We start from the raw sequence: 25,684 nt of genomic DNA, 5'->3' as shown, positions 1-25,684 counted from the left end.
TTTTATTAAATCTCCCTGCTGTACTGCAAATTGGATAGCCTAAGGTGGAGCTGATGTTTATTTCCTTTTTAGGTCTATGTGTTGAAACTTATGTGACTATTTTGGAAATTTTTTCACACTTAGTTCCTGCTTTGGAAATTAATCAGGATGTTTATTTTGCTCTGAATTGATCTTTCTGCACTTCCAAGGTGTTCTACATCTGGGAAAGAAGAGTAGCTACTTGCTAAATGGTCTTACAAACCTTCACCTTCAGATTCCTAAAGTGATACCAAAACAATTCGTGATTCTTTTTTTAAAGGCTTAATTTAGATAATAAATGCTTTTTACTAGGAAAGGTGAAATTTCCAAGAATTGTGTGAATGGAACAGTCAAAAAAAACAGTGAAGGCTTTTTTGTATAGGGTATTATTGGTACGAGAACCAGTTAGTACTAGTAGCTCTAGTCCTTTCAAGATTGCACAGTAACCGGGGCTTCCCTGGTGGCGCAGCAGTTCAGAATATGCCTGCCAGTGCAGGGGACATGGGTTCAAGCCCTGGTCCGGGAAGATCCCACGTGCCATGGAGCAGCTAGGCCCATTCGCCACAACTACTGAGCCTGCGCTCTAGAGCTTGTGAGCCACAACTACTGAAGCCCGTGCGCCTAGAGCCCGTGAAAAGCCACTGCAATGAGAAGCCCGCGCACCACAACGAAGAGTAGCCCCCAATCACCGCAACTAGAGAAGGCCCGCAACGAAGACCCAGCACAGCCATAAGTAAATAAATAAACAAACAAATAAATAAATAAGATTCCACAGTAACTAAAAAGATAAGGATAGTATGTATGGCTTTCAGAATCGTGGGCAGTGTTATTGATTTCATGCTTTATGACTGGTTGATGGGTATTGGAGAAATGGATGTCTCATCTTGTTCATAAATGAACATTTTAAATCAGAATTTTCATTTTTCCTGATTTTATTAGAGAAGATTTGGAAATTACAACACGAAAAGGAAAGAAAATAAAATTGCCCATAATCTCTCTCTATCCCTGAGCAAAAAAAATAATAATAGTAATGTAAAATGTAGTCCCTGGCACATGGTAAAGGCTCATTAAATGTTAATTCTTACTAGGTACCATATAACCACAATTTAAGATATATTTAATAAACAAATGTCTGTCTGTAGAAAAAGACTGAGAGCTGTAGGTGAGAGTATTAATAATGACGGGGATTTTCAATGATTTTTATTTTCTTTGTGTATATATGTATTTTCCAGATTTTTCTCTAGTGAAATCAAGGGAGAAAGTATGTTTGTGTTGTAATGCCTTTTCCATTCCCTCTTCTTCCCTAAGTTGACTAGAAAAGCCTAAAAAATAATGCTGAGGTTACAGAGGAGAATGTATGCCAAAATGGACTTAAGTGCTCTACTGTGAATAAAGTTTATATTTTGAAATCCAAGGAAGGTAGAGCAGGGAACATAGGTGTATGGTGCCTCCAGGGTACGTCAGATGTTATGCCAGGCACTTCATACATGGTATCTCATTTAATTCTCATAAAAACCTCATGAGGCAAATAGTATTACTGTTCACATTTTATAGGAAAGGAAACAGAGGTTCAGCAAAGGGAAGGTATTTGTTCAAGATCATACCACTAGTAAGTAGCAGGGCTGGGATTAAAACCCAGGTATGTCTGCTCCCAAACCACTCTGGCCCAACAAGTGTGAAGGATTGGGAGAAAGTCTGCTAAAGTAGGGAATCGAACCGATGCACACAGGTGCTAAAATTTGTTTTTTACCAATATTTATTTTTAGTAGAAGACTGAAATGTGTAACTTTCTACCATTAGCTATGTCTAGGAAAAATGGTGGGGAGCATGGTTAAGAATGTTAATCCTAGTCAAGACAGGATGCTTTGGCCGATTGACAGGGAAATGGCAGAGGCGTTAGCTATACTCTGCAGGGTTCGTGAGAAACTAAGAGTACGAGTGGTGGGGAGCCCCAAGGTTGTGGGGTCAGAGCATCCATCTTTGGAGATTATACTGAAGCTATTTTTGCAGCCAGTGATAAGGCCGTAGGCAGCAAGGGCAGGATGCCTGAAGGCTTAGTCCATTTCCATCTCCAAATAAGGAAGTACAGGGCAGATACCTTTCTCAAGTTGGTAGGAGGGAAAGATGAGACAGAAAGTACTCTCTGTTAGCCTCACTCAAATTCTGCATAATATGAAATAATGCTTTTAGAGAGAAGCATCTAGTTATGTTGAACTAGTATCTTTCCAGTAATTGGAGAATCAGCTTCCTAGTTTGATTTCATAGTAAGGTTCCAAGGGAAATTTTTGTTTTTAAGAGAGTCAGAAGACTAAGGGAAGCAGCATAATCTTGCAGGTAGAGTGTTAGGCTGGACGGAGAGTTCTGGGTCTCCTGCCAGTGAAAGTGACGGTTGGCATGTCATTTAACCTTTTAGCTGTTTATTTCCTTTATCTGTAAAATGGGGATAATAATTTCACAGAGATATTGGTGAGAGCTTTTGTGAAAAAGAAAACATTTTGGATGGAGTACTCCAGGTAGCTAATCCTTAAAATCCATTTTGGAAGAGAATTTGCTTCATTGAAGAAGGCAGAAATCACTCTTCTCTCTTTCGCATTTTTCTAGAACCGTAGCAACAGATGGTCAGCATTGGGTGGCATTTTTAAGCTACAGAAGACCCAGTTCCATAGTAGGTCGCACCACTGGTCTTCCCAGCTTGGTATTCTAGCTCAGCAAGTGGTACTCAGGGGTACTTGATGGGAAATGGTCCTCCATTAAAGTATTACACTCAGTATAGCCTATTTGTCTTTTACTCCTTCTTGGATCTGTATACGTGAATATATTTATGGGCTTTTAGACATGTACAATCTCTTCAAGTAATCTCTACATGTTTATATATATATATAATCTCTCTCTCTATATATATATATATATTATATATATATAATATATATATATTATATATATATATAATCTCTACATGTTTATATATATATATAATCTCTACATGTTTATATTCTATACATTCTGAAAAGAAACTTTATAAAGTATAATTTTCTTTTTCCCGTGCCTCCAGAGTATAAATTTAAGGGTAACAAAGGGAAGGGCTGCCAGTTTGGAAGCATGATCAGATGGCACATTCATTAACTTGGTCAAATTCCTGCCTAAGAAAAATCACCATTTCTCTCTTCTCAGACCAACTGAACGTGAGCGAACAGAAAGGCTAATTAAAACCAAATTAAGGGAGATTATGATGCAGAAGGATTTGGAGAATATCACATCCAAAGAGGTAAGAGACCTTGAGTCCCCATTGTTCCAAGGCTAGAGGTAGAAAGATAATAGGAGCGGGGCTAGAAATGGTGAGTGATTGAAAGTCCAGAGGGACTTTTCAGAGATTAGTACAAAATGTCATCTCTGTTTCAGATACGAACTGAATTGGAAATGCAAATGGTGTGCAACTTGCGAGAATTCAAGGAATTTATAGATAATGAAATGATAGTGATCCTTGGTCAGATGGATAGCCCTACACAGATATTTGAGCACGTGTTCTTGGTAAGTCCTAGGGCCACTTTAAAGGGGTGTGCTGGGGCTAGTCCATACCAACTCATGGAGGCGGGGGTAATTATCAAATTTTATTATATTTAGATAAAATGTAACTTACATTAAAAACAAAGGTCATAAATACTCAAACCTCATCACTTCCTGTATTTTACTACATTTTACAATTATCTGTGCTCTTAAGGTTATTTACATCTATTGTATGGTGGAAATGTTACATAATGGTGTGCTTCTGCTCATCTCTTCCCAATTCCTCAGTGACATCAGTTGACTATGGTGGGAAAATTTACACCGAGGAAATTGGCAAATGCTACAGATCAGGCCTTTCTTGCCCATGGGTTGTTAAAGATCTCATCTGTCCTACATAATAGAGCCACAAAGCAGACCAGTCCACAGTAGTTTTATACAGTGTATCCCCAAAAAAGAATGATCCTTTTTGAGGTCACTCTTTTAAATCTGCCAAATGGGTCTAAGATCTGATATATCTGAAGAGAGCAGAAAACTACTTTCTATTTTTTTTTTTTTTACTAGATGTATTTATTTATTTGTTTTTATTTTTGGCTGTGTTGGGTCTTTGTTCTGTGCGCAGGCTTTCTCTAGTTGCAGCGAGTGGTGCGCGGGCTTCTCATTGTCGTGGCTTCTCTTGTTGCAGAGCACAGGCTCTAGAGCACAGGATCAGTATTTGTGGCACACGGGCTTAGTTGCTCCGCGGCATGTGGGAATCTTCCCGGGCCAGGGATCGAACCCGTGTCCCCTGCATTGGCAGGCAGATTCCCACCCACTGCGCCACCAGGGAAGCCCCCCCCAGAAAACTACTTATAACAAAGACTATTGGACTTTTAAAACATTTGGAACCTTGTAGCTACATTTTTAGTCCCTCAATTACTTTTTTTTTTGCGGTACACGGGCCTCTCACTGTTGTGGCCTCTCCCGTTGCGGAGCACAGGCTCCGGACATGCAGGCTCAGCAGCCATGGCTCACAGGCCCAGCCGCTCCGCGGCATGTGGGATCTTCCCAGACCAGGGTATGAACCCGTGTCCCCTTCATCGGCAGGCGAACTCTCAACCACTGCGCCACCAAGGAAGCCCCCTCAGTTACTTTTTGATTACCAAATCTTCAGTGATTTAAAATTGTTCTTCATGGTACCTGAACATTCAGTGGCTTCTAATTAGCCCAAGATCTCTCTGACAGATGGATTAGGAAAGCTTCTAAAATCCTAAGACCTATTTATCTCCCAAATGTTAAAGAGTTCTAGTTTTCATCTGTACATGGTAGTGGGAACAAGGATAACAAGGATAATTGAAGTCAGTGGGGAACACCAAAACCTCACTGTTATTTCCAATTCCCACATACTTTGACTAAAAATTGTAACAAGGAACTAAATCGATTGGTTTTAATTTCACTTCGTTTCTCTGGTAAGGACATTTGTGAAGTGATTAGAAGGTGGGAAACAGGAGAGAAGAGGAATAAATATGCACAGGAACTGACTAAACTGCATCATCTCACCCTGAATATAAGAGTTTATTTCACCAAGCAGTCAGACTTCATGCCATTGAAGACTTGTGCCCTGAATTAACTTGTTGACACTTTGGAGTACGTATGCTTGTCAAGTGATTCATGGTGGTGGTTAGCTGTGAAATTACCCATGAAAAGCTGTGAGCTGGGAGGGGAGCTTCTTTTCTTTACTTTAACTTGACCAATGTGTGTTGCCATTTCTCAATGTAGATCATTCGGCAGAACTGTCATGGACCTTTCCGTTTGTGTAGCACCTGGCTTTGTTGTCTTTTGTGTGTATAATTCCATGAGGGTTCATGTATTCCCTGCTCTTGTATCCTTGGAAATAATTTTTGTGTTGTGCATAGAAAACTTATGAGTCACTCATTCAAATGGACCCTGCCCCCAACTGTCTCCATGTAACATGACTAATTTTTATGAAGGGCAAGTGCCTGTAGCCAAAAATAACTCGTTTGAAAGTGACCAAAGCTATAAACTTGGAAGTTGCTTTCCCATTGAGCTTAGATCTTAATACCTAAAAGGAGGTAGACATGATGAATATCAAATTCAGTCACTAACTTGTTTAATTTCAGACATGCTTCCCTGTGTCTCTGATGCCACCCCCCTCAAGAACTACCTTCTCCTTACCCCTTCCTCAAATGGTACTATTTTAGGACATATAAATAAATTTTAATAGTACTCTAAGCAGAAAAAACAATCCAGTTCTCCCCAGATTAGTCGCTAATCAACTAGAAATGCATTTGAGTATTTGTATCACTAAACTCATCCTATTATTTCATGATTATTGGTGTAGTCTTCTGTCTTGGGTTTTTCTCTTATTACAAAAATAATTCATGTTCGTTATAGAAAATTTAGGCAACTTCAGAAGACAATAAATGACATTTAATCAACACCAAGAGAGATAAGCACTATTATCTTTCATTATATAATATTGCCTCCTAGTTCTTTTTTGCTTTTTTAATATGTATCTATGTACATATTTTTGAAAAAAGGAAAATGTATTCAGCTTCAGATATAATTCTGTTTTCTCGAGAATGGACATGTTCTTTGCATTGTGAATATTTTTCTTATTTGGGAAAAAAACTTTCAAACTAGAGAATCCTGGAATTTAACTCTTATCCAACAAAATAAGTGCATGAACAGGTTGTCTAAACATCTTATTGTATTTCCCTTTGTTTGTACCACCATATCCTGTGTCCAAACCCCTGTCTCTTCTCCAGTGAGTCTGTGCTCTGCTGGCTTTCCCAGCAGTTGACACAGAAAAAGAGGTTTTATCCAAACTGTAAGTGGTGTTGTTAATTTTCTGCAAAGTCATTTCATCTTGTGCGTAGCTGCCATGCCTGGAGCGCAAGCAGATTGTGTGAACGGATGCAGCAGGATTTCTCCCCTCCCTTTGGAAGAATGCTCGGCTTAGTAGTGCACTGCACAGAGATGTTTATTTGGAAAGGTGTCCAGCCGATATGCAGAAGAAAAGTATAGAGCGTAGTTTAAAGAAAATCTGCAGCGAGAAGCCAGGATTGATTGGTTGGAAGCCAGGGTATTTCCAGAAAAAGCAGTTCTTCCACACCCTTAAGAGTGTACTACTTCTCTGAGCTGGAAGCCTTTGCCAACCAAATCTCGTATCAACAGCTCTCCTGGAGGCTGTCCGATTTGGCCGAGAAAATGCTAGATGTGAACAGAGAGCCTTTGCAGAAAGGCAGGCAGCATTCTTAGTTAAATTAGGAAAACACAGTAATATTGGACAGGCAACCGGTAATGTTGTTTGTGAATGAGAGAGAAGTCAGAATTTTACTGCTGATTGTATCTTTTTCAAGATTTGACATTACACATCCTTTTAAAGTAGAGTTTTGGTTTCAAAGAAAAATTGTCTCATATTCATGATTTTTGCCCCTCAACTGGAGATGTGTAGCATTAACTTTTTAGAAGAAAAAGTTATTGATCCTGTGCCTGGCTGCCACAGTAAAGTGACTCACAGCATTGAGGCTGTAGGTATGGTATCATAAAGATTTGGACAGGGATACCAATCCTTGAAGATTATCTCGAGTTGTATGATCTTTGCAGAACCCCCAGTACAGTCGTCCTTCTTTGCCATAGATGTGCTCTCCTCTTTTTGCTTGGAACTTTTGGACCCCAACAAGGTTATTTCCTAAGGATAACATTTTTTTTTTTTTTTTTTTTACTTCAGGCAATTTTAGTTTTCATCCCAATTTGGAACTTACAGAATTCTTCCCCTTTTTTTGGGAGGTGGGGGTGGAGTATAGCCGATTAACAATGTTGTGATAGTTTCAGGTGCACAGCAAAGCAACTCAGCCATACATATACATGTATCCATTCTCCCCCAGACTCCTACATAACTTTGAGCAGAGTTAGGCCCCTGTGCTATATAGTAGGTCCTTGTTGGGTATCCATCTTAAATATAGCAGTGCGTACATATTGATCCCAAACTCCCTAACTATCCTTTCCCCCCACCCTTCCCCCCTGGTAACCATAAGTTCGTTCTCTATGAGTCTGTTTCTGTTTTGTAAATGAGTTCATTTGTATCATTTCTTTTTAGATTCCACTTATAAGGGATATCATATATTTCTCTTTCTCTTTCTGACTTACTTCACTCAGTATGACAATCTCTAGGTCCATCCATGTTGCTGCAAATGGCATTATTTCATCCTTTTAATGGCTGAATAATCTTCCATTGTATATATGCCACATCTTCTTTATCCACTCCTCTGTTGATGGACATTTAGGTTGCTTCCATGTCTTGGCTATTGTAAACAGTGCTGCAGTGAACACTGGGGTGCATGTACTAAGGATAACATTTTAAAAGAAATCAGTCACTTCAGTCTTTGGGCCAGAGTACAGTGTAGGTGAACCAGAGTGAAAGGTGGACGTGAACTTATTTAAAAACTGTAGGAGTGGGGTGGTTAGGAATCTGCCTGCCAATGCAGGGGACATGGGTTCGATTCCTGGTCTGGGAAGATCCCACATGCCGCGGAGCAACTAAGCCCATGCACCACAACTACTGAAGCCTAGAGCCCGTGCTCCACAACAAGAGAAGCCACTGCAATGAGAAGCCCGCACACTGCAACGAAGAGTAGCCCCCACTTGCCGCAACTAGAGGAAGCCCACGCATAGCAACAAAGACCCAACGCAGCCAAAAATAAATAAATTAATTTTTAAAAAATGTATTACAGTATAGTTTCAAGATTTCATTTTATACTTCCATACAATTAAAATATGCTCTGCATAATTACATAGAACTTATCGAAAACCCCCATGGAATTATGTCACTGCCTGAGAAGCATGGAGGAAAAAAAAAGAGATTGAGTCTGTTGAGGACCCAAGGGGGCTAATATGCATGGCATTTGTATTGAGGACAGAAAAGTAATTACACCATGTTGATTCCAGTTCTTTCAGGTTGAACCTGAAACAGCCCTAAGCAAAGCCCAAGTCACTTTACATGGGCTTCACTGAGTCAGTAGCTGATGAGTTTAATTTATTTTGTTTCTGGATATGTGTCATTTCAGATTGTCAGTTTGAAGTTTCTCTGGACAGGTAGATGAAAACCATGGACTTTTACCATCATATCAGGGTTATTTCCATCTAGCTGTACAGAATTCCGCAGAGGATTTAGATTTCTAAATTAAGGAGTGAGGTGGTCACATTTCCCTGGCTCCAATTTAGCCACTAAACCCTTATTGCTTGGCTTCTGTCTCCTTGAAAGTCCTTTTTTTAAAAAAATAATTCTTGCCTCTTTCTTTGGTATGGGAGCCAGTTTTCTAAGTTTGAGCACAGAGTCTTTAGAACCTCTTATATTTTTTTTAAAGCAAGTCAGGTGAGCCCTGGTCTGTAGAAAAGATCAGTCATCCGTCACTTACTGACAGTTTTCCTAAATGTACTTCAACATAGCATCCTTGAGATCTCCAAGTTCGATGGCCAAATTACAGATCACTTGTAATACGAAGGTAGTGCTTACATAACACTTGACAGTTTTCAGAGTGCTTCATTTACTTATCTCATTTGATGATTTATTCAGCAAGCATTTGTTGATCCTCTTCGTTGTGCCAGGCATGAGGCTAGATATTTGTGCAGTCTGATCTAATTCCATAAGGAGGGAGTGATGACCATATCAAGATAGATACTCATAGAAGGCCAGTGGAATAAGGTTACAAAGGTAACCTCTGGATTAGACAATTAGAAGAGGTCATTAGCAAGAGTGATGAGGGCAGAAGCCACAGTGCTGTGGGTTGAGATACATGGGAAATGAGGAATTTTAGAAAGTATTAGATGAGGAATTTTAGAAAGTGAGTATTAGATTTCCTTTCAGGAAAAGGAAAAGGACAGTGTCCAGAGGAGGATTTAGGATGGAGAGAGGGTTTTCCATTTTAATATGAAAGAAACGTGAGGGAGGGGCGGGAGGTGTTGGCTTATAAACAATAGAAACTTATTACAGTTCTGGAGAGGCTGGAAGTCTTGAGACCAGTGTGCCTGCATGGTCGGGTGAGGGCCCTCTTCCAGGTCACAGACTTCTCTTTGTATTCTTACATGGCAAAAGGAATGGGGAGAAACTTTATATTTGTAGTTTGAGGGGAAGCTATCCATTAGATTCCTAGGACTAGGGTGGGAGGAGTGTTTCATTTTACAGATAAGGAAAGTGAAAACAGAGAGGTTAAGCAGTTTGCCCAAGGTCCCCCAGTCAGAGGGGGAGTTGGGACTTGAACCTGAGTCTTATAAAGCTAAATTCCACTTAATGCATTATTCTGAAATAGATAAATTCTTATTTTTAAATGTTTGCCTTTTCAAAAGACATGAACATATAGCTCAAAGATAGAAAATAGACCTGAAACATTGAAGAGTTGCTCACTTTTACGCTAAACAGAAATGCAAATTAAAATTACACCGAGATAACATTTCACGCCTATCAGTTGGGAAAAGACTCAAAAGCTTAACCACACATTTTGTTGGCAAGGCTGTGGGGAAAGTGGCACTGTGATGTGGAGTGGGTCTGAGGAGATATTGCAAAGTGAAGAAAGCAAAGAACAATAAAAGCATGTGTAGTAAAGTACTTTGTGTAATTCAGAAGTGGTAAGTATATATTTGCTTATATTTTTTTCAAAATACAACATAGGTAGAATAAGCCACAAACTAATAAAAACGATTACCCATGGGGATTGAGGAGATGGGGGTGGGAGTGAGACTTCAAGTTTACTTTTTAATAAACTTTTGACTTTCAATATTATAAAAGTCTTGTATAGGGCTTCCCTGGTGGTGCAGTGGTTGAGAGTCTGCCTGCCGATGCAGGGGACACGGGCTCGTGCCCCGGTCCGGGAAGATCCCACATGCCGCGGAGCGGCTGGGCCCGTGAGCCATGGTCGCTGAGCCTGCGCATCCGGAGCCTGTGTTCCACAACGGGAGAGGCCACAACAGTGAGAGGCCCGCGTAACCGCCCCCCGCCCCCAAAAAAATCTTGTATATTCAAAAAAATGGAAAACATGGAAGAAAAAACACACCCTAAAATTGAATATAAACAGGAGCGAATGAACCCAAATATGTGTCAAATTGATAACCTCACAGAAAGAAATTAATTCAAATAACTTAAGCATAATACTCTGATTGTACCCCTTAGTGGGATATAATAAGGGAAAAAAAAAGAAATGCAAAGAAAATTTGAACTTAATATTTTTGTTATTGGTTTTGGTATTGGTGTAATAATGTTAAAACTATTTTGTAAGTAGAGTAAATGAGTTGTTGGGAACCAAAGTTCTCACCGTGGAGTAAGGAGATATATAAACAGTGTGGGAGAGGCAAGAAAGAACCTTGTGGTGTTGAATTAATTTCAGTTGAAGGTAAAAATATAAACTCAGTATTTTTTTAGAAATATTTCCTAGATCTGACCACTGAAAAGTTTTAGAAACAATGACACCCAGTAGTTAGGAGCATACCTAATTACTGCCCAGATCTTGGTTACAAAATATCATTCTTCACTAAAAGAAACCAGGGCTTCTTGGGGAACTGTCTGATTCTACTCACAAAGTGAATCCGGGACAACTTTTTGTACCACAAAGCATGGATGCGCTCAAAGACTAATGGAATCATATCAAAAGGAACCTGTTTGAAGAGATTCCCACTGGCCAAATTCCGGACAATCTGCATGTCCAAAAAAAAAGATGGTAATGGATTATAACTTTCTAAATACAAAAAGAATTCAAGAGTCCATAGTGACACTTCAATAAAGGGTGTGATGATTGATTAGGTGAGACTCTTTTACAGAAGAATGTCAGCTAACTTGCAGAAGGAAAGATGGAATTAGAAAATTACCATTTTGTAACCTCCAGTAGAATAATTCATTTGGGCAAGATCGGCAATTGATGCTGAAATCATAGGGCAAAAAGATTACTTTGCCTTTCACACGGCTTCAAAGATTACTATAGACTACTAATTAATTTCAAAGGAACCTTTACAATAGAGGGATGTGGCAGACACAAAGGTATCTACCAAGAATTCAAACTCAGCCTGAGAAATAATGGGACAAACTGACACTATGTGCCTCATGATTTGATGCAGTACGAAGTACACAATATCTCCCTTGTAATATTCTTTTTTTATATAAACTTATTTATTTTATTTATTTTTGGCTGTGTTGGGTCTTCGTTGCTGTGCGCGGGCTTTTTCTAGTTGCAGTGAGCGGGGGCTACTCTTCGTTGTGGTGCGCGGGCTTCTCATTGCAGTGGCTTCTCTTGTTACGGAGCATGGGCTCTAGGGCACATGGGCTTCAGCAGTCGTGGCACACAGGCTCTAGAGCGCAGGCTCAGTAGTTGTGGCGCGCGGGCTTAGTTGCTCCGCGGCATGTGGGATCTTCCCAGACCAGGGCTTGAATCCGTGTCCCCTGCATTGGCAGGAGGATTCTTAACCACTGCGCCGCCAGGGAAGCCCTCCTTTGTCATATTCTTGCCAGGAATGTTTGACCTGAATCTAGTCATCAGGAAACAATCAGATAAATCCAGGTTGTGGGGAGCTCTCCAGTATTACAGACCTGTAGTCTACAAAAATGTCAGTATCATGAAAGACAAAATTACTAAAGGCACAGGGGTGGACTGTTCTAGATTAAAGACATGGCAACTAAATGCACAGTATGATTCTTGATTGAATGAATATAAAGGACATTTTGAGGGCAATTTTTAAAATTCAAATATAGATGATATGTTAGATTATTATTGTATTCATGTTATCTTTCTTGGTTGCAAAAATGGAATTATATAGGAGAATATTCTTGTTCTTAAATGATACATGATCAAGTATTGAAGTGTCATGATGCTGAAGTTACTTAAATGGTTCGGGTAAAATAAAGTATGATGTATATTGAAAGAAAGGGAAGGACAGCAAGAAAGCAAATATGGCAAAATATTAACAATTGATGTATCTTGCAGATAATCTGTAGAGACATTTTCCTTTAAATTTTGCACATCATGTTTCTCTCATTTGTTTGACTATTTCACTCTCTCCCCCACAGACATACACACACACCGTACCATCCCAATTTCTTAGATGCAACATAATGCACTAGAAAAAGTGGGGGTTTTAAAATGAAATCCAGTTTTAATTCATAATAATGCTACTTTGTTCATTTAAGAATACCTGCGAGGTGCCAGGCACTGTGCAGGAGTTTCCTTAGAGAACAAGAGACCTGGTTGCTGCCCTCAAGAAGCTTGTATTATAGTGGAGGAGAAAGGTAGTAAATAAGCACGTAAATAAATATACAAGTAAAAATAGTGATGCATGCTATTGCTAAAATAGACTACTATAAACAAGAGTGACAGACTACATTTAACTTAGATTGGAGAATGGTCAAAGAAACCTTTCCAGCAATGTGATCTTGAGCAGATATTATCTGAATTCTATAAGGGTTGGTTTTCATATCTCTAAAAAATGAAGGTAACTTTCTTACTCTATCATTTGTGGAAACTGAATATGATAGCATATAAAGTACCTGGCACTGAGAGAGGAAACTTGGTAGATGTTATTGGCCTTCTTTTTAGAAACTGTTTCTTCCCTCACAGGACTCCTTTTCAAGTATTGTATTCGGTTCATTGGCTAATACTCTCTAACCTTGTCTTTTTGGTTCCACAGGGCTCGGAATGGAATGCCTCTAACTTAGAGGATTTACAGAACCGAGGGTAAGCACACAGAGCAATTGCTGACACCCCCATGTCGCAGAAATCACTATTTTATCTTTACATTTTCCCGTCAGAGAGGTGTCAGTGAGTAACTTTAAGCTTAAGAGTTGCTTCCAGTTGATTCTTACTGGGTATAATTTAATAAAAATTAAAATGGCTATTCTCCCACTGTTTCATCCCCCCCACCTCCGAAGAAAGATCAACTGTTTCAGTGGAAAGGCTTTCAAAAACAAATGTGCAAGCCTTTCATGCTGTTTAAAACCAAATCTAGTTATTGACTCCCTTTTTTTTTTTTTTTTTTTTTAAGAGCAGTTTAAGGTTCACAGCAAAATTGAGGGGAGGGTACAGAGTTCCCATATACTCCCTGCCCCACACATGCATAGTCTCCCCCGTTCTCAACATCCCCACCAGAGAGGTACATTTTTTACAACTGATGAACCTACATTGACACCTGGTAATCATCTGAAGTCCATAGTTCACGTTACAGTTCACTCTTAGTGCTGTACGTTCTATGGCTTTGGACAAATGTATAATGACCATGTGTCCATCACGATGGCATCATACAGAGTATTTTCAGTGCCCTAAAAATCCTCTGTGCTCTGTCCATTTATTCCCCACCCCCACCCCCTGGCAACCACTGATCTTTTTACTGTCTCTCTAGACTTTGGTGCCTATTTTTATGTAAGAGTACACAGAACTGCATATGCTGGGTTCACAGGTCTGTATTAAACATTTACTGAGCAACTTCTGTAGGCCAAGCACAGTGCTAGATGCTAGGGATCCAAAGAAAAATAAGACTCAGTTCCTATCCTTTTATAGTAAGGTGCATGAAGACTAAGTAGGTTATAAATATAAAAGAGACAGTATAAAATTGAACAAGAAGACTGACCTTGTAGTAGGAAATGTGTTCCTAAGCGGCATGGTTATGAGTTTGATTGAAGCAACTGAGACCACAGTGAACATTCAGCAAGCAAAATGCTGCCATTCTTCCCTTTTCACTTCTTAGCTAATGCCTAAATCTTTCATTGAACTCAGCCTTAGGAGGTCAGATCATTCCAATAAGAGAAGAGAAAATCATGTCTGGAAATTGGCCATTCTAACTCTTCATTTTGGACAGAGATAAGACCTACTGAGACTCAAGAGACAGTGATGACTCCCTGACTGGTTGCTGGCTGCCTGTTTTCTCAGCTACAAGTCAGCCTTCTGGTTGTCTTTAACGTGATTAGATGCATACTTCCTACTTTTCCCTCAGAAGAAAGGAAGCCAAGTGATTATACAAAGAGTTCTTAGGGCGGGGGGGATGGAAATCTGGTTACTTAATATTAAGGTATGAAATTAAATAGAACTTGGAAAATTTAAGTTGATAAGGATTGAATCAGAAGTTCTTGAAAGCAGAGACCATATCTTAGTTTTGTGTGAAACATACCTAGCTCAGAGCCTTATATCAAAAGGGTGCCCGGTAAATGTGAAGGAATGGTAGAAAAATTGACAGAATGTGACCTGCAGGAAACTAGCACCTGATACAGTGTTTAATATGAAATCTGAGATTTGATAGAGCACGGCCTGCCAAATGCATTAGAATCGCTTCATGCATATATTCACTTTGACTTTTGACTTATATCCCCAGCTGGAGATGAGACCTATTTATCTCATTTACTACTTACAATGCTAAATTATAGAACACAGAAAAAAGACAAGTATGGTTAGATGCTCAGACATCTACTTAGATCTTGTTTCTTAAATTCACTGGTGCTTAAACTTTAACGGATGAAGAAGGATTTCCCAGGTGGCACAGTGGTTAAGAATCCACCTGCCAATGCAGGGGACATGGGTTCGAGCCCTGGTCCGGGAAGGTCCCACCTGCCGTGGAGCAACTAAACTAAGCCCGTGCACCACAACTACTGAGCCTGCGCTCTAGAGCCCACAAGCCACAACTGCTGAGCCTGCATGCCACAACTACTGAAACCCGTGTGCCTAGAGCCCATGCTCCGCAACGAGAAGCCACTGCAATGAGAAGCCCTTGCACCGCAACGAAGAGTATCCCCCGCTCGCCGCAACTAGAGAAAGCCCGTGCGCAGCAACGAAGACCCAATACAGCCAAAAATAAATAAATAAAAATTAAATAAATTTATTTTTTAAAAAAAACTTCAATGGATCAAGAATTATGGTTCAGAGATCTGTACACAAAACATGTATATTGCCCCCTGTGGATGATATAAGGGATTTTTCAAGTGTAATTTTGACAATAAGGCCATTTTCTCCCAATCCACTTACTTTAGAACTCCAAGTAAAATGCTATTCCTTACAAAGCATTGTAAGGAATAGCTTACAATGAAGTGTAAGAATGACAAAGAAGTTTCGAGGCGTGCCATTTCCAATTGGTAGTGGCTGACTAGACTGCTGTAATGAAAAAGGTTGGGAAACCCTGTCCTGCTATAATCCATTACTGAAGTATGGGATTGGGGATGGGAAGGTTGTTCATTTTTATTTTAAATGAGATAAGAGGAAGTGTGCTTGCCTTTTTTTTCTGACAGTTTTGAGATATAATTCACATGTATCGTTCACCCTTCTAAAATGTGTACTTCAGTGGTTTTCAGTATATTCACAGAGTTGTGCAACAATGAATTCAGAACATCTTCCCACCCAAAAGGAAAGCCTGCACCCTTTAGCAGTCACCCCCATTTCCCTTCCTCCCTTCAGCTCCTAGAAACTACTAGCCTACTTTCTGTCTCTATACATTTGCCTATTCTGGACATCTCATTTGTATGAAATTATACAATATGTAGTCCCTTAAGCATGGTTTATTTCACTTAACATTGTATTTTCAAGGTTTATCAATGTTGTACCATGTATTAGTACTTCATTCCTTTTTTATTGCCAAATAGTATTCCATTATATGGAGATATATATACTCACCACATTTTATTTGCCCATTCATCATTTGATGGGCCTTTGGGTTGTTTCCACTTTTTGGCTATTATGAATACTCTTACGACTATTCATGTATGAATCTTTGGGTAGACATATGTTGTCATTTCTCTTCAGTTTATGCCTAGGAGAGGACTTACGGGGTCATATGGTGGTAACCTTTTGGGGAACTGCTGGAGTGTTTTCTACAGGTGCATGTTGCTTGCTTTTTCTTAATTTTTTTTTTTTTTTTTGGCCACATCACACGGCATGTGGGATCCTAGTTCCCTGACCAGGGAATCGAACCCTCACCCCCTGCAGTGGAAGCGCCGCGTCTTAACCACTGGACCGACAGGGAAGCCCAGCTTGCTTTTTAAATTAAAAAGAAAAAATCCTTTCTAGTAATGAACTTTGATGCTAAGTTAAAACAGATTCAAACCATGTCCCAGAAAAATTTTGGTTGCTTGACCTTAACCGCAGAATTGGTTAGCTTGGCTCTCCCTTTTAGTAGTCATTTCTCTGACTTCAGTGATTGGGTTTGTAGAACCCCACGTGTGGTTCTAAGAAGGAAGCAGCTTCTTTTTTTTTTTTTTTTTTTTTTTTCGGCACGCGGGCCTTCCACCGCTGTGGCCTCTCCCGTCGCGGAGCACAGGCTCCGGACGTGCAGGCCCAGCGGCCACAGCCCATGGGCCCAGCCGCTCCGCGGCACGCGGGATCCTCCCGGACCGGGGCACGAACCCGCGTCCCCTGCATCGGCAGGCAGACCCTCAACCACTGCGCCACCAGGGAAGCCAGGAAGCAGCTTCTGCAGAGGGAAATGAGTGAGTCTGTGCTGTGCTGTTGGAGTTGACAACAGTGGTGTCTAAGTCCATACAGCACTGAGAAAAGGTAATCCTTTGGCAGATTAAACCGAAGCATTTATTGAGATTGCACAGTAAGAGAGATAGCAAAAGAAATTTTTGATACAGAAACCATTTTCTGCAAGCCTGGGAGAACTCTCAGACACATCTGCTGCCATAGCAGCCAGGAATGCAGCCTAGAGAGTTAAGAGAGCTTTAAGTCCAACTTTCCTCTGACCCTACCAGCCTGGCCTCACTTGCCTTCATGTAGTTTAAGGAGAGTGATAGAGCAAAAACTGACAACCTGGCATTTAGAAAGATAGGAGGGAATGTTTCCTTCTATTTTTTTTTCTTAAGGTACATATTAATAGTCTGATTTAATACAGATGACTTCCAAAAAATTTTGTTGCTGGTAATTTTAGTGACTGCAGAGAAATTGTCAGATCATGGGCCTCAAGTTGATTCTTTGGAGTAAAATGCAAGGCATATTTTCAAAAGACTCTGAAAGATGAGATTGTATAACTAAACACAAACTGAAAATGGAATATAGATGTTGAACTTGGTAGACAGCTTTTCTCTCAGTAACTCCCTGATACCCAGGTATGTGCAGGACCCTGTTATACAATTTCTGTATTAAATAAGGATAGCCTCTTAGGGTTTTTTTTTTTTAGCTTTCTTCAATATTTTAGTATTTAATTTCAGCCTCAGGAATAAACAAGTTTGTTTTTTATTTGTTTATTTTCATTTTTGGCTGCATTGGGTCTTCGTTGCTGTGCACGGGCTTTCTCTAGTTGTGGTGAGCGGGGGCTACTCTTGGTTGCGGTGCGTGGGCTTCTCATTGCGGTGGCTTCTCTTGTTGTGGAGCACGGGCTCTAGGCACGTGGGCTTCAGTAGTTGCAGCACTCGGGCTCAGTAGTTGTGGCTTGTGGGCTCTAGAGCGCAGGCTCAGTAGTTGTGGCGCATGGGCTTAGTTGCTCCGCGGCATGCGGGCTCAGACCAGGGCTCAAACCCGTGTCCCCTGCATTGGCAGGCAGGTTCTTAACCACTGCACCACCAGGGAAGCCCAGAAGTAAGCAAGTTTTAAATAAGAAAAATTCCAGTGCTGGGAATTGGATTTCGCCTGAGTAGTAGGGCTCATAATCTCCCTTGGTTTCCTCACAGGGTGCGATATATCTTGAATGTCACTCGAGAGATAGATAACTTCTTCCCAGGAGTCTTTGAGTATCACAACATTCGGGTATATGATGAAGAGGCAACGGATCTCCTGGCTTACTGGAATGACACTTACAAATTCATCTCTAAAGCAAAGTGAGTAATGGTCCCACACACACGTTCTGACCCCTCTTCCTTGTGCACCACACATGGTTGGGGTCTGAAAGCTGTAGATAACTTACTGATGATACTCAGAGGAAAGGAAGTAGAGAAAAAAGGAGACTGAGCTCTCAATACTAGGAAAAAGATGACTAGTGACTTAGTACTTTTGCTTTAAGTAGATGAAGCCCCTGGAAGATGATCTCATGTTGGCTATTTCCGTTGAGCACAAAATTAGAGAAAATAAACTCAAGCTGCAGTGAAAGAAATAGAAATGAGAGAAGGAAGAAATTCTGAAATAGAGGAGAAATTCTGAATGAGAGAAGGAAGAATTTTAAGTTACCAATAGGGACACTTGAAAGTTACAGAATAGAAATTATTCCAGACAGGTGGAACACTTGATCCTGCTCTCTGAAGACAAGGAGAGAAACAGTACACTTTGGAAATTTTTCCCCATTCTTTTACTTTACTTTTATGCTACTCTAAATAGTGAAATTTTTCCTCTGGCCCTTCTGTTGTTATCTTCCTTAAATTAATTGGTCCTTTTAGTGAAACAATTCCATAGTATTAATTTAGTGTTTAGTATTAGTATTAATATATCAACACTGATTTTTTAAGTCCTTGGGGATTTTTGTGCCAGTCCTATTTGTCCCTTCAGTAGAAAAAACCATCAGTAAGCATGTTGGCCACATTCCCTCTGCAGGTGGGGTGACACTCAGAAGACCCAGGCCCTCAGCAGTGAAAGCGTGGAGTCCTAACCACTGGACCGCCAGGGAATTCCCACTTTTGTTTTTAAAGTCCTCCTTCAAGAATGATACCACACTTCACTTAAGGACCTACATGGTCAGGAAATGCTTCCTCTTAGTTGTCCTGAATCCCCATACTCCAGCTCTGAGCCCATTTTCTCAGTCTCTAACCAGTACCTGAGAGACTGTTTTATACTGTTGAAGCTTCTGCCACTCATGGCATGCTTCCTATGTGCCATGTACTTTACACATATTCTCTCCTGTACGTTCCAAAACCCAGAGAGGCATATGCTGTCTTCCTTCTGTACAGAAGAGGACAGACTGCAGAGATGAGTTTCAGAGATATTAACTAGTGGTTGAGACAGGACTTGAACCTAAGATCATGTCTCATTTCAGTCCATCAAGTATATGGGAATAGTCTAGTTCCTTAAGGAAAGGGGACTGGAAAAGACTAGGCAAGTTGTCAGGGTTACAGCCAAAGAGGCTAGAGATCAAGGCAAGGCCCCAGTCCTAGTGAAGAGAAAGACTTGATTTCAGCAGGGCTGGGGTTAGAGGGAGGTAACGTGAGGCGCCCACATTACATTTACTGAGAGGCATGCACTCTCCATGTCCTGCAAGTATAGGTCAGCGTCTCAGAGTGAGTGCCTCCCGTTAAGTGGCACCCTGGGCACCTCATGTGTTTCACCCTAATCAGGGCCCTGGCGGTCCAGTGGTTAGGACTCCACACTTTCAGGGCCACTCTAGTTTAGCATTCCTAATGTGATGCTGGGCTTAATTTGGACAATCTAGCACTTGAAGTGAGGGGGTGGGGTGGGCAATGAACCTGAAAGGTGAAATTGGGCTAGGTGAGAACTAACTGCAGATCCTTCATTACCTGAGTTAGAAGCCATCCACTGAAAAAGCCCAGTTCAAAATGAAGAAATGTTTTCATAGGAGTGGATTTCATAATTGTATTTTTCTTAAGATTGTCCAAGTTTGAGCACCTTCTGTGCCTGCAGGCATAGACCTGAAATTCGATGTACTAAAGTCAGAGCTTGATGGGAAAATATAGAGCACATGTCTGAACTTCCATCTGCGTCACTGTGACTCGGCTTCCCAACTGGAGTCTAAGTGAAAACTCTGTGGTGCCATAAGCAAAACAAACATGTCCTAGTCATTTGGAATCACCTAAGCTTACAGAGACGCATATGCGCACCAGCCATAGGACACTAAGATTGTACCTTTCTTTTGAGACTGTTTCACTTATTCCAGACCTTTCTCTCCATTCCCATAGCTTATCTGGCTGGCCCTCTCATTTTGGCACTTAACCTTATGCCTCCTTGCATTGGTGCTTAACTCATTCATGTGTGTCTGTCTCCCGCAGAAGGATTATAAGCTTCTGGAAGGAAGCTTGTCTCCTGTAATAGAGTGAGTGAGTGGATGAATAGATTTCCCCTGTTAGGCTGACGTGTGCATTTTTTAATTTATTGGAATAACCACTTGGGAAGGATTCCAGCCCACGTACACTAGTGATAAGAGTAAATGTTCTTTTTTCCAGATTTTAAAATGTTGTTCCTACTTACAACTGACAGGTGTAATCAGGAGATCCATAAGTTTGTTCATACATTTAGCAAATATTTGAAGGCTTACTCTGGGCCAGACACTGTGTTATTAGCAGAATTAGCAGAGCTGAGTAATGCTCAGATACAAGGTAATGAGCTCTGGCATAAGACTGAGGAGTTTCGTTTGTTAGTGTCACTTTATGGTGACTTTGTTTTCTCTTTCTTCCACCCCATAAAAAAACACAAAAACAGCTAATTATTCATTCCACCCTCCTTGCTGAGAAAGCCATGTGGTACATCACATGGTCCCATCCAGCTCCACGGGTTATATAGCCAGTCCCTAGACAGAACACGGGTTGTGAAAAGTGTTGTGAAAAGTAATATCCAGGGCTACACCTGAGTAAAGAGGAGAGTTAGTTTCATTTGGTTTGTACTTTCCTCCCGGGACAGAACTCTTACTGGAACTGGAACTGGAAGCAACTCACAACATTTGGGTAAATTAGATGAATCACTGCCACACCTGTAATTCAATAGCATGCCAGCCGTCAACGTGCCCCTGGGGCTGAGAGGACTGGCCTCCAGCCACACACAAAATGGGCTCCAGTCTCTAAATAGAAAATTTTCCTTCTGTGCTCTGTGACCAACTGTCATTGCAATTACCTTTTTGAATTTTAATTGTCTACTTCTCCCAATGGGTCCTACCCTTTAGGGAAAAACTGTTACTTATTTTTGCATCCCAGACCTTGCACATTGTCTTAAACATGGTAAATGCCTGATAAATGTTTGCTGAATGAACTAGAGAGGCTTAATATTAACACTGAATATCGTTTGAGTGCACCAGAATTGCCCCACACATTTGATTAGAGGTGCACACAAGTGCACTAAGGTGGGGTGAATTACAAAGCAAGAAAATGGAAAGGCCAGACAGGAGACGTGGACACATTTAGAACCTAGCTCTTAAAGTGTACTCACTATTGTGTTTTCCTCCTTACCTCAATCCCCCAAACTAGGAAACATGGATCTAAATGCCTTGTGCACTGCAAAATGGGGGTGAGTCGCTCAGCCTCCACTGTGATTGCCTATGCGATGAAGGAGTATGGCTGGAATCTGGACCGAGCCTATGACTATGTGAAGGAAAGACGAACAGTGACCAAGCCCAACCCCAGCTTCATGAGACAGCTGGAAGAGTACCAGGGGATCTTGCTGGCAAGGTGAGTCCTTAATTGACTTTCTCATATTTTCCCTCCTTTATGCTCCCCAGGGCACAGTGAAATGTCTTCTGCAGCTAGTTCTCACCTAATTTAAGTGTGTGATAGGATTTGAAAATTGAAACCTCTATCCATCTAGTTTTTAAAAATTAAGTACCAGTATTTAAGATCAGCATGGAAGATTAGGCATTTAATCTAAACTAAAGACATTAAACTAAAGGGTGGAAATACTGTTCCCTTATCTCAGATCTCAATTAGGTGCAGGTTTTTTTTCTTTTTTTGCGGTACGCGGGCCTCTCACTGTTGTGGCCTCTCCCGTCGCGGAGCACAGGCTCCGGACGGGCAGGCTCAGTGGCCATGGCTCACGGGCCCAGCAGCTCCGCAGCATGTGGGATCTTCCCGGACCGGGGCACGAACCCGTGTCCCCTGCATCGGCAGGCGGACTCTCAAACACTGCGCCACCAGGGAAGCCCTAGGTGCAGATTTTAATAAATACTTCTCAACAACTTCTAAGGCCAGATGCAGCTGCCTTATCAAAATGGATACTGATTGCTTCCAGGGTAGTGCTAGCTGAAATTCTTAGAAAATTTTTGGCCCTTTTTTTGGGGGGGGCCGCATGGCATGTGGGATCTTAGTTACCCAACCAGGGATCAAACCCGCACCCCCTGCAGTGGTGGTGCAGAGTCTTAACCACTGGACTGCCAGGGAAGTCCCTGGCCCATTCTCTTAAAACAAGTACCTGCTGCTGCTTTGGGCACTTTTTTTTTTTTTTTTTTTTTTTTTTTTTTTTTTTTCAGTGCTTGGTTTCACTGAACCTTCAACAGTAATTCTGGTCATGTGACAAATCTGTAGAATTGGGATATATATAACCCATTTGAGGTATGAAGGGGCTTCCCAGAAATAGCTCACTTGTTTTCTTTTTTAAGATCTTTTAATCTGATTTTATATATATATGTTTTGCAGAAATGCAGAAAATTACAAAGGGAGAAATCATTTAGAAACTCAATAACCACAGAGAGCAGTTGACATTATCTTACCTCTTATCACATATATTGATGGATTTTTTTTTTCCCCACAAAACCTGTTCTTCAGCCTTACTTCTTCACCCAGTATTAGGTCTTTTTTTTTTTTTTTAAACTGTGGCAGCATTTATTGAACACTTACACTGCACTTAACTGCCACTGTTCCTTTTTTCCCCCTAGCTTTATTGAGATACAGTTGATGTACAACATTGCATAAGTTTAAGGTGTCCAGTGTATTGATTTCATACATTTACATATTGCAAACTGATTAACACTGTAGCATTAGCTAACACCTCCAACCCCTGACATAACTGCCGTTTCTTTTTTGTGGTAAGACTATCTAAGATCTCTCTTAGCAACATTCAAGTATATGATTCAGTATTATTAGCTATAATTGCCATGCTGTACATTAAATCCCCAGAACTTTATAATCTCATAACTGGAAATTTGTACCCTTTGACCAACATCTCCCCATTTCCCTCAACAACCCCACCCATGCCCTGGTAACCACCACTCTACTCTGTTTCTCCGAGTTTGGCATTTTTAGATTCCATGTATAAGAGATACCACCATAGAGTATTTGTCTTTCTCTGTCTACCCAGTACTAGGTCTTGAACATCTTCCTGTATCAATAAGAACTGGCTGTTTCAACAATAATTTGGTAATTGGTTATAAAATGAGTAATTTCACTACATTATTTTTATTACCCTTTGGTGGTGAAAGCCACCTTCAGCTGATCTCAGGAAAAAGATTCAGTTTACTCTCTTAGTAAACTGAATTCAAGAATCAACTTCCTGAGATGCTACATGCTGTGGAGTACCATATTTTGCTTTGTTTTTCCATGTAGGCACATTCTAGGTGGTTTTGTTAGGGTGAAGGCACTGCTGCCTAGAAGCAGTCGGGGCTGATGCCAGAGTTTGACTCCAGTGAGTCTCATGACTTGGTCTCGACTCTTGAATCTGGGCTGTGTTTCCCCTGAACAAAATGGTAAATAGCCTTCCAGCCTAACCAGGCAGAGTGACCACCCTCCCACCGCCGAAGTATTGTGAAAATGTGGCCACAGCATAGCATTACGGTTTCCACTAAAAAACCCCTCCCATTTACTCAGTACTTGGCATGATTTCATCTGAGCCATTCTCTTAGGAGGCTGGGAGGATACTGAAGTCTCCTCCACTTAAAAAGAATTTGTAGGTCTTTGGGGCCAGATTTTGATGACATTTTTAGATTACATCAGAAGGTAGGACAGAGAAGTTCTTTTTGGCACAAGAAAGAGGCATCTGAGGGTTGGATGAGACACAAATATTGTATATTCCCAGACGCACACATGACGGATATTAGGCAGTGTCCTCACGTGACCCGTTGAGAGGAAGGATACTGTGTGTCCTGCCAACTTCAGTATTTTTTCTGGAATCCCAGGCAAGCTGTTGGGTTGGGGTGGTGTTTTTTTTGTTTTTTTTTTAGCGTATGTAGTTTTTCTTAGATGTTAAAGGTATTTCAGAAAAATCTTAGATGAGGATAAGAAGGGCAACATAAACCCACAAGTCACCCTGCCTCTTCCCTTTCCCTTTTGGTTCCATCCTGCCTTCCTGGTCTTGATTCACAGAGGGAGGGGCAAGCCCTGGGGAGTGAGAAAACCACAGAATCTGAGTCAGTAGATGTGGTTTCCGTTCCTGGTTCACCCCCTTGCTGCAACTTTGAGAAGTTTGCACAGTTCTGATCCTCACCTGACCCCATCTATAAAATGAAAATCAAGAGACCTAGCTCACAGGGTTATTGTAAATAAAAGTGTATATAATGTATATTATGCACCCTTAAGGGTTATTCAGAAGTGGTTCTCATGAAACCCCTCCTGCAAGGCTACCCAGAGAACACACACGCATGTGCCATTCAGTTCCTCTAGCCACTGCCTTCCGCCACCAACAGACACACTAACTGTGTTAGAAACTGGAATGGAAGTGTCCTGGAATTTTCTGTATTGTGATGTTTCCTGAATTTTAAAAACTAAAATCTAGTGCTGGGGGTGTCACTTAGGCTGCTTTCAGCTGCAAGTAATAGAATATCTTCATCAACTGGGATTTCAGCAAGAAGCAGCACACTCAGATTATATGGGGAAGACTTTATAAAGGGACTGTTTACAAAGGTGTAGAACTGTAGTGGAATCAAGGAACTTATATCAGCAGGGCTGTTTGGTAATAGCTCCTGGGCCCAGAGAGGGATGGCGCAGTTACTAGAACCTGGACGGAGACTCCTGGAGAAAAGGCACCTTCAGAGAGGAGCAGTAGCCTTCAGTCAGGGGACCCAGCCAGCCAGAGTGGCGCTGCGGGGAAGGAGCTACAGGACTAGAGGCCTGCCTTCACTCTCCTCCCTCCAGTCTCCTGCTGGGGCTCCCCATTAGCCAAACCCTGTGGAAGTCCGAAGACAAGGGGACCAGTGGAGGTGGTTCATACGTCAGTCTCCAGGGCAGAGAGCAGGGTAGAAAGGCTGAAGAGTGCATCAGCAGGAACCAGCACCCAGCTGTAGGTAGTTAAAAAGTTGGACCATTTACCTTCTTTTGTAGCAAGAAGCACCGAAGAAGACTGTAATGGGCTCGGGGATGTAATCAGGGACTTTGTTGCTCTCATCTTCCTGCTCTACTTTGTGTTCTCCCTTGCTTAGTTAATAGCTTGGTCCTTGAATTTGCCTCATGATTGCCAGATATCTGCCACATGTCTAGGCATCTACATGTAAATTCCACCGCGTCTGGCTGAAAGAATGGGCATCTCAATTAGAGGAGAAGACTTTTCCCAGAAGCTCCCCACTAGACTGCCACCCACCCACCCCACCCCACCCCCACAGGACCACTGACCAGGACAGGGTCATATTCTTAAAACCAAGC

General features: G+C 41.2%; 1 protein-coding gene across 7 annotated transcripts in view; it reads left to right on the top strand.

Moving 5' to 3' along the window:
- The window catches only part of SSH2 (slingshot protein phosphatase 2), a 247,359-nt gene that overhangs the window by 204,308 nt on the left and 17,367 nt on the right, over positions 1 to 25,684 (top strand). For all 7 annotated transcript variants that reach the window (XR_007473354.1, XM_049701725.1, XM_033423319.2 and 4 more), the window contains 5 exons: positions 3,190 to 3,283; positions 3,418 to 3,546; positions 13,189 to 13,235; positions 18,143 to 18,289; positions 21,590 to 21,790. Coding sequence is in view for 6 of the 7 variants with exons in the window: in XM_049701725.1 (XP_049557682.1) it covers positions 3,190 to 3,283; positions 3,418 to 3,546; positions 13,189 to 13,235; positions 18,143 to 18,289; positions 21,590 to 21,790 (618 nt within the window). In the remaining variant the exon portion in view is untranslated. The remainder of the gene's footprint in view (positions 1 to 3,189; positions 3,284 to 3,417; positions 3,547 to 13,188; positions 13,236 to 18,142; positions 18,290 to 21,589; positions 21,791 to 25,684) is intronic.

Source organism: Orcinus orca, chromosome 19 (assembly GCF_937001465.1).
Source record: "Orcinus orca chromosome 19, mOrcOrc1.1, whole genome shotgun sequence".
Taxonomy (NCBI): domain Eukaryota; kingdom Metazoa; phylum Chordata; class Mammalia; order Artiodactyla; family Delphinidae; genus Orcinus; species Orcinus orca.
Note: the sequence above shows the minus strand (reverse complement) of the source record. Positions and strands in the feature narration are given on the sequence as shown.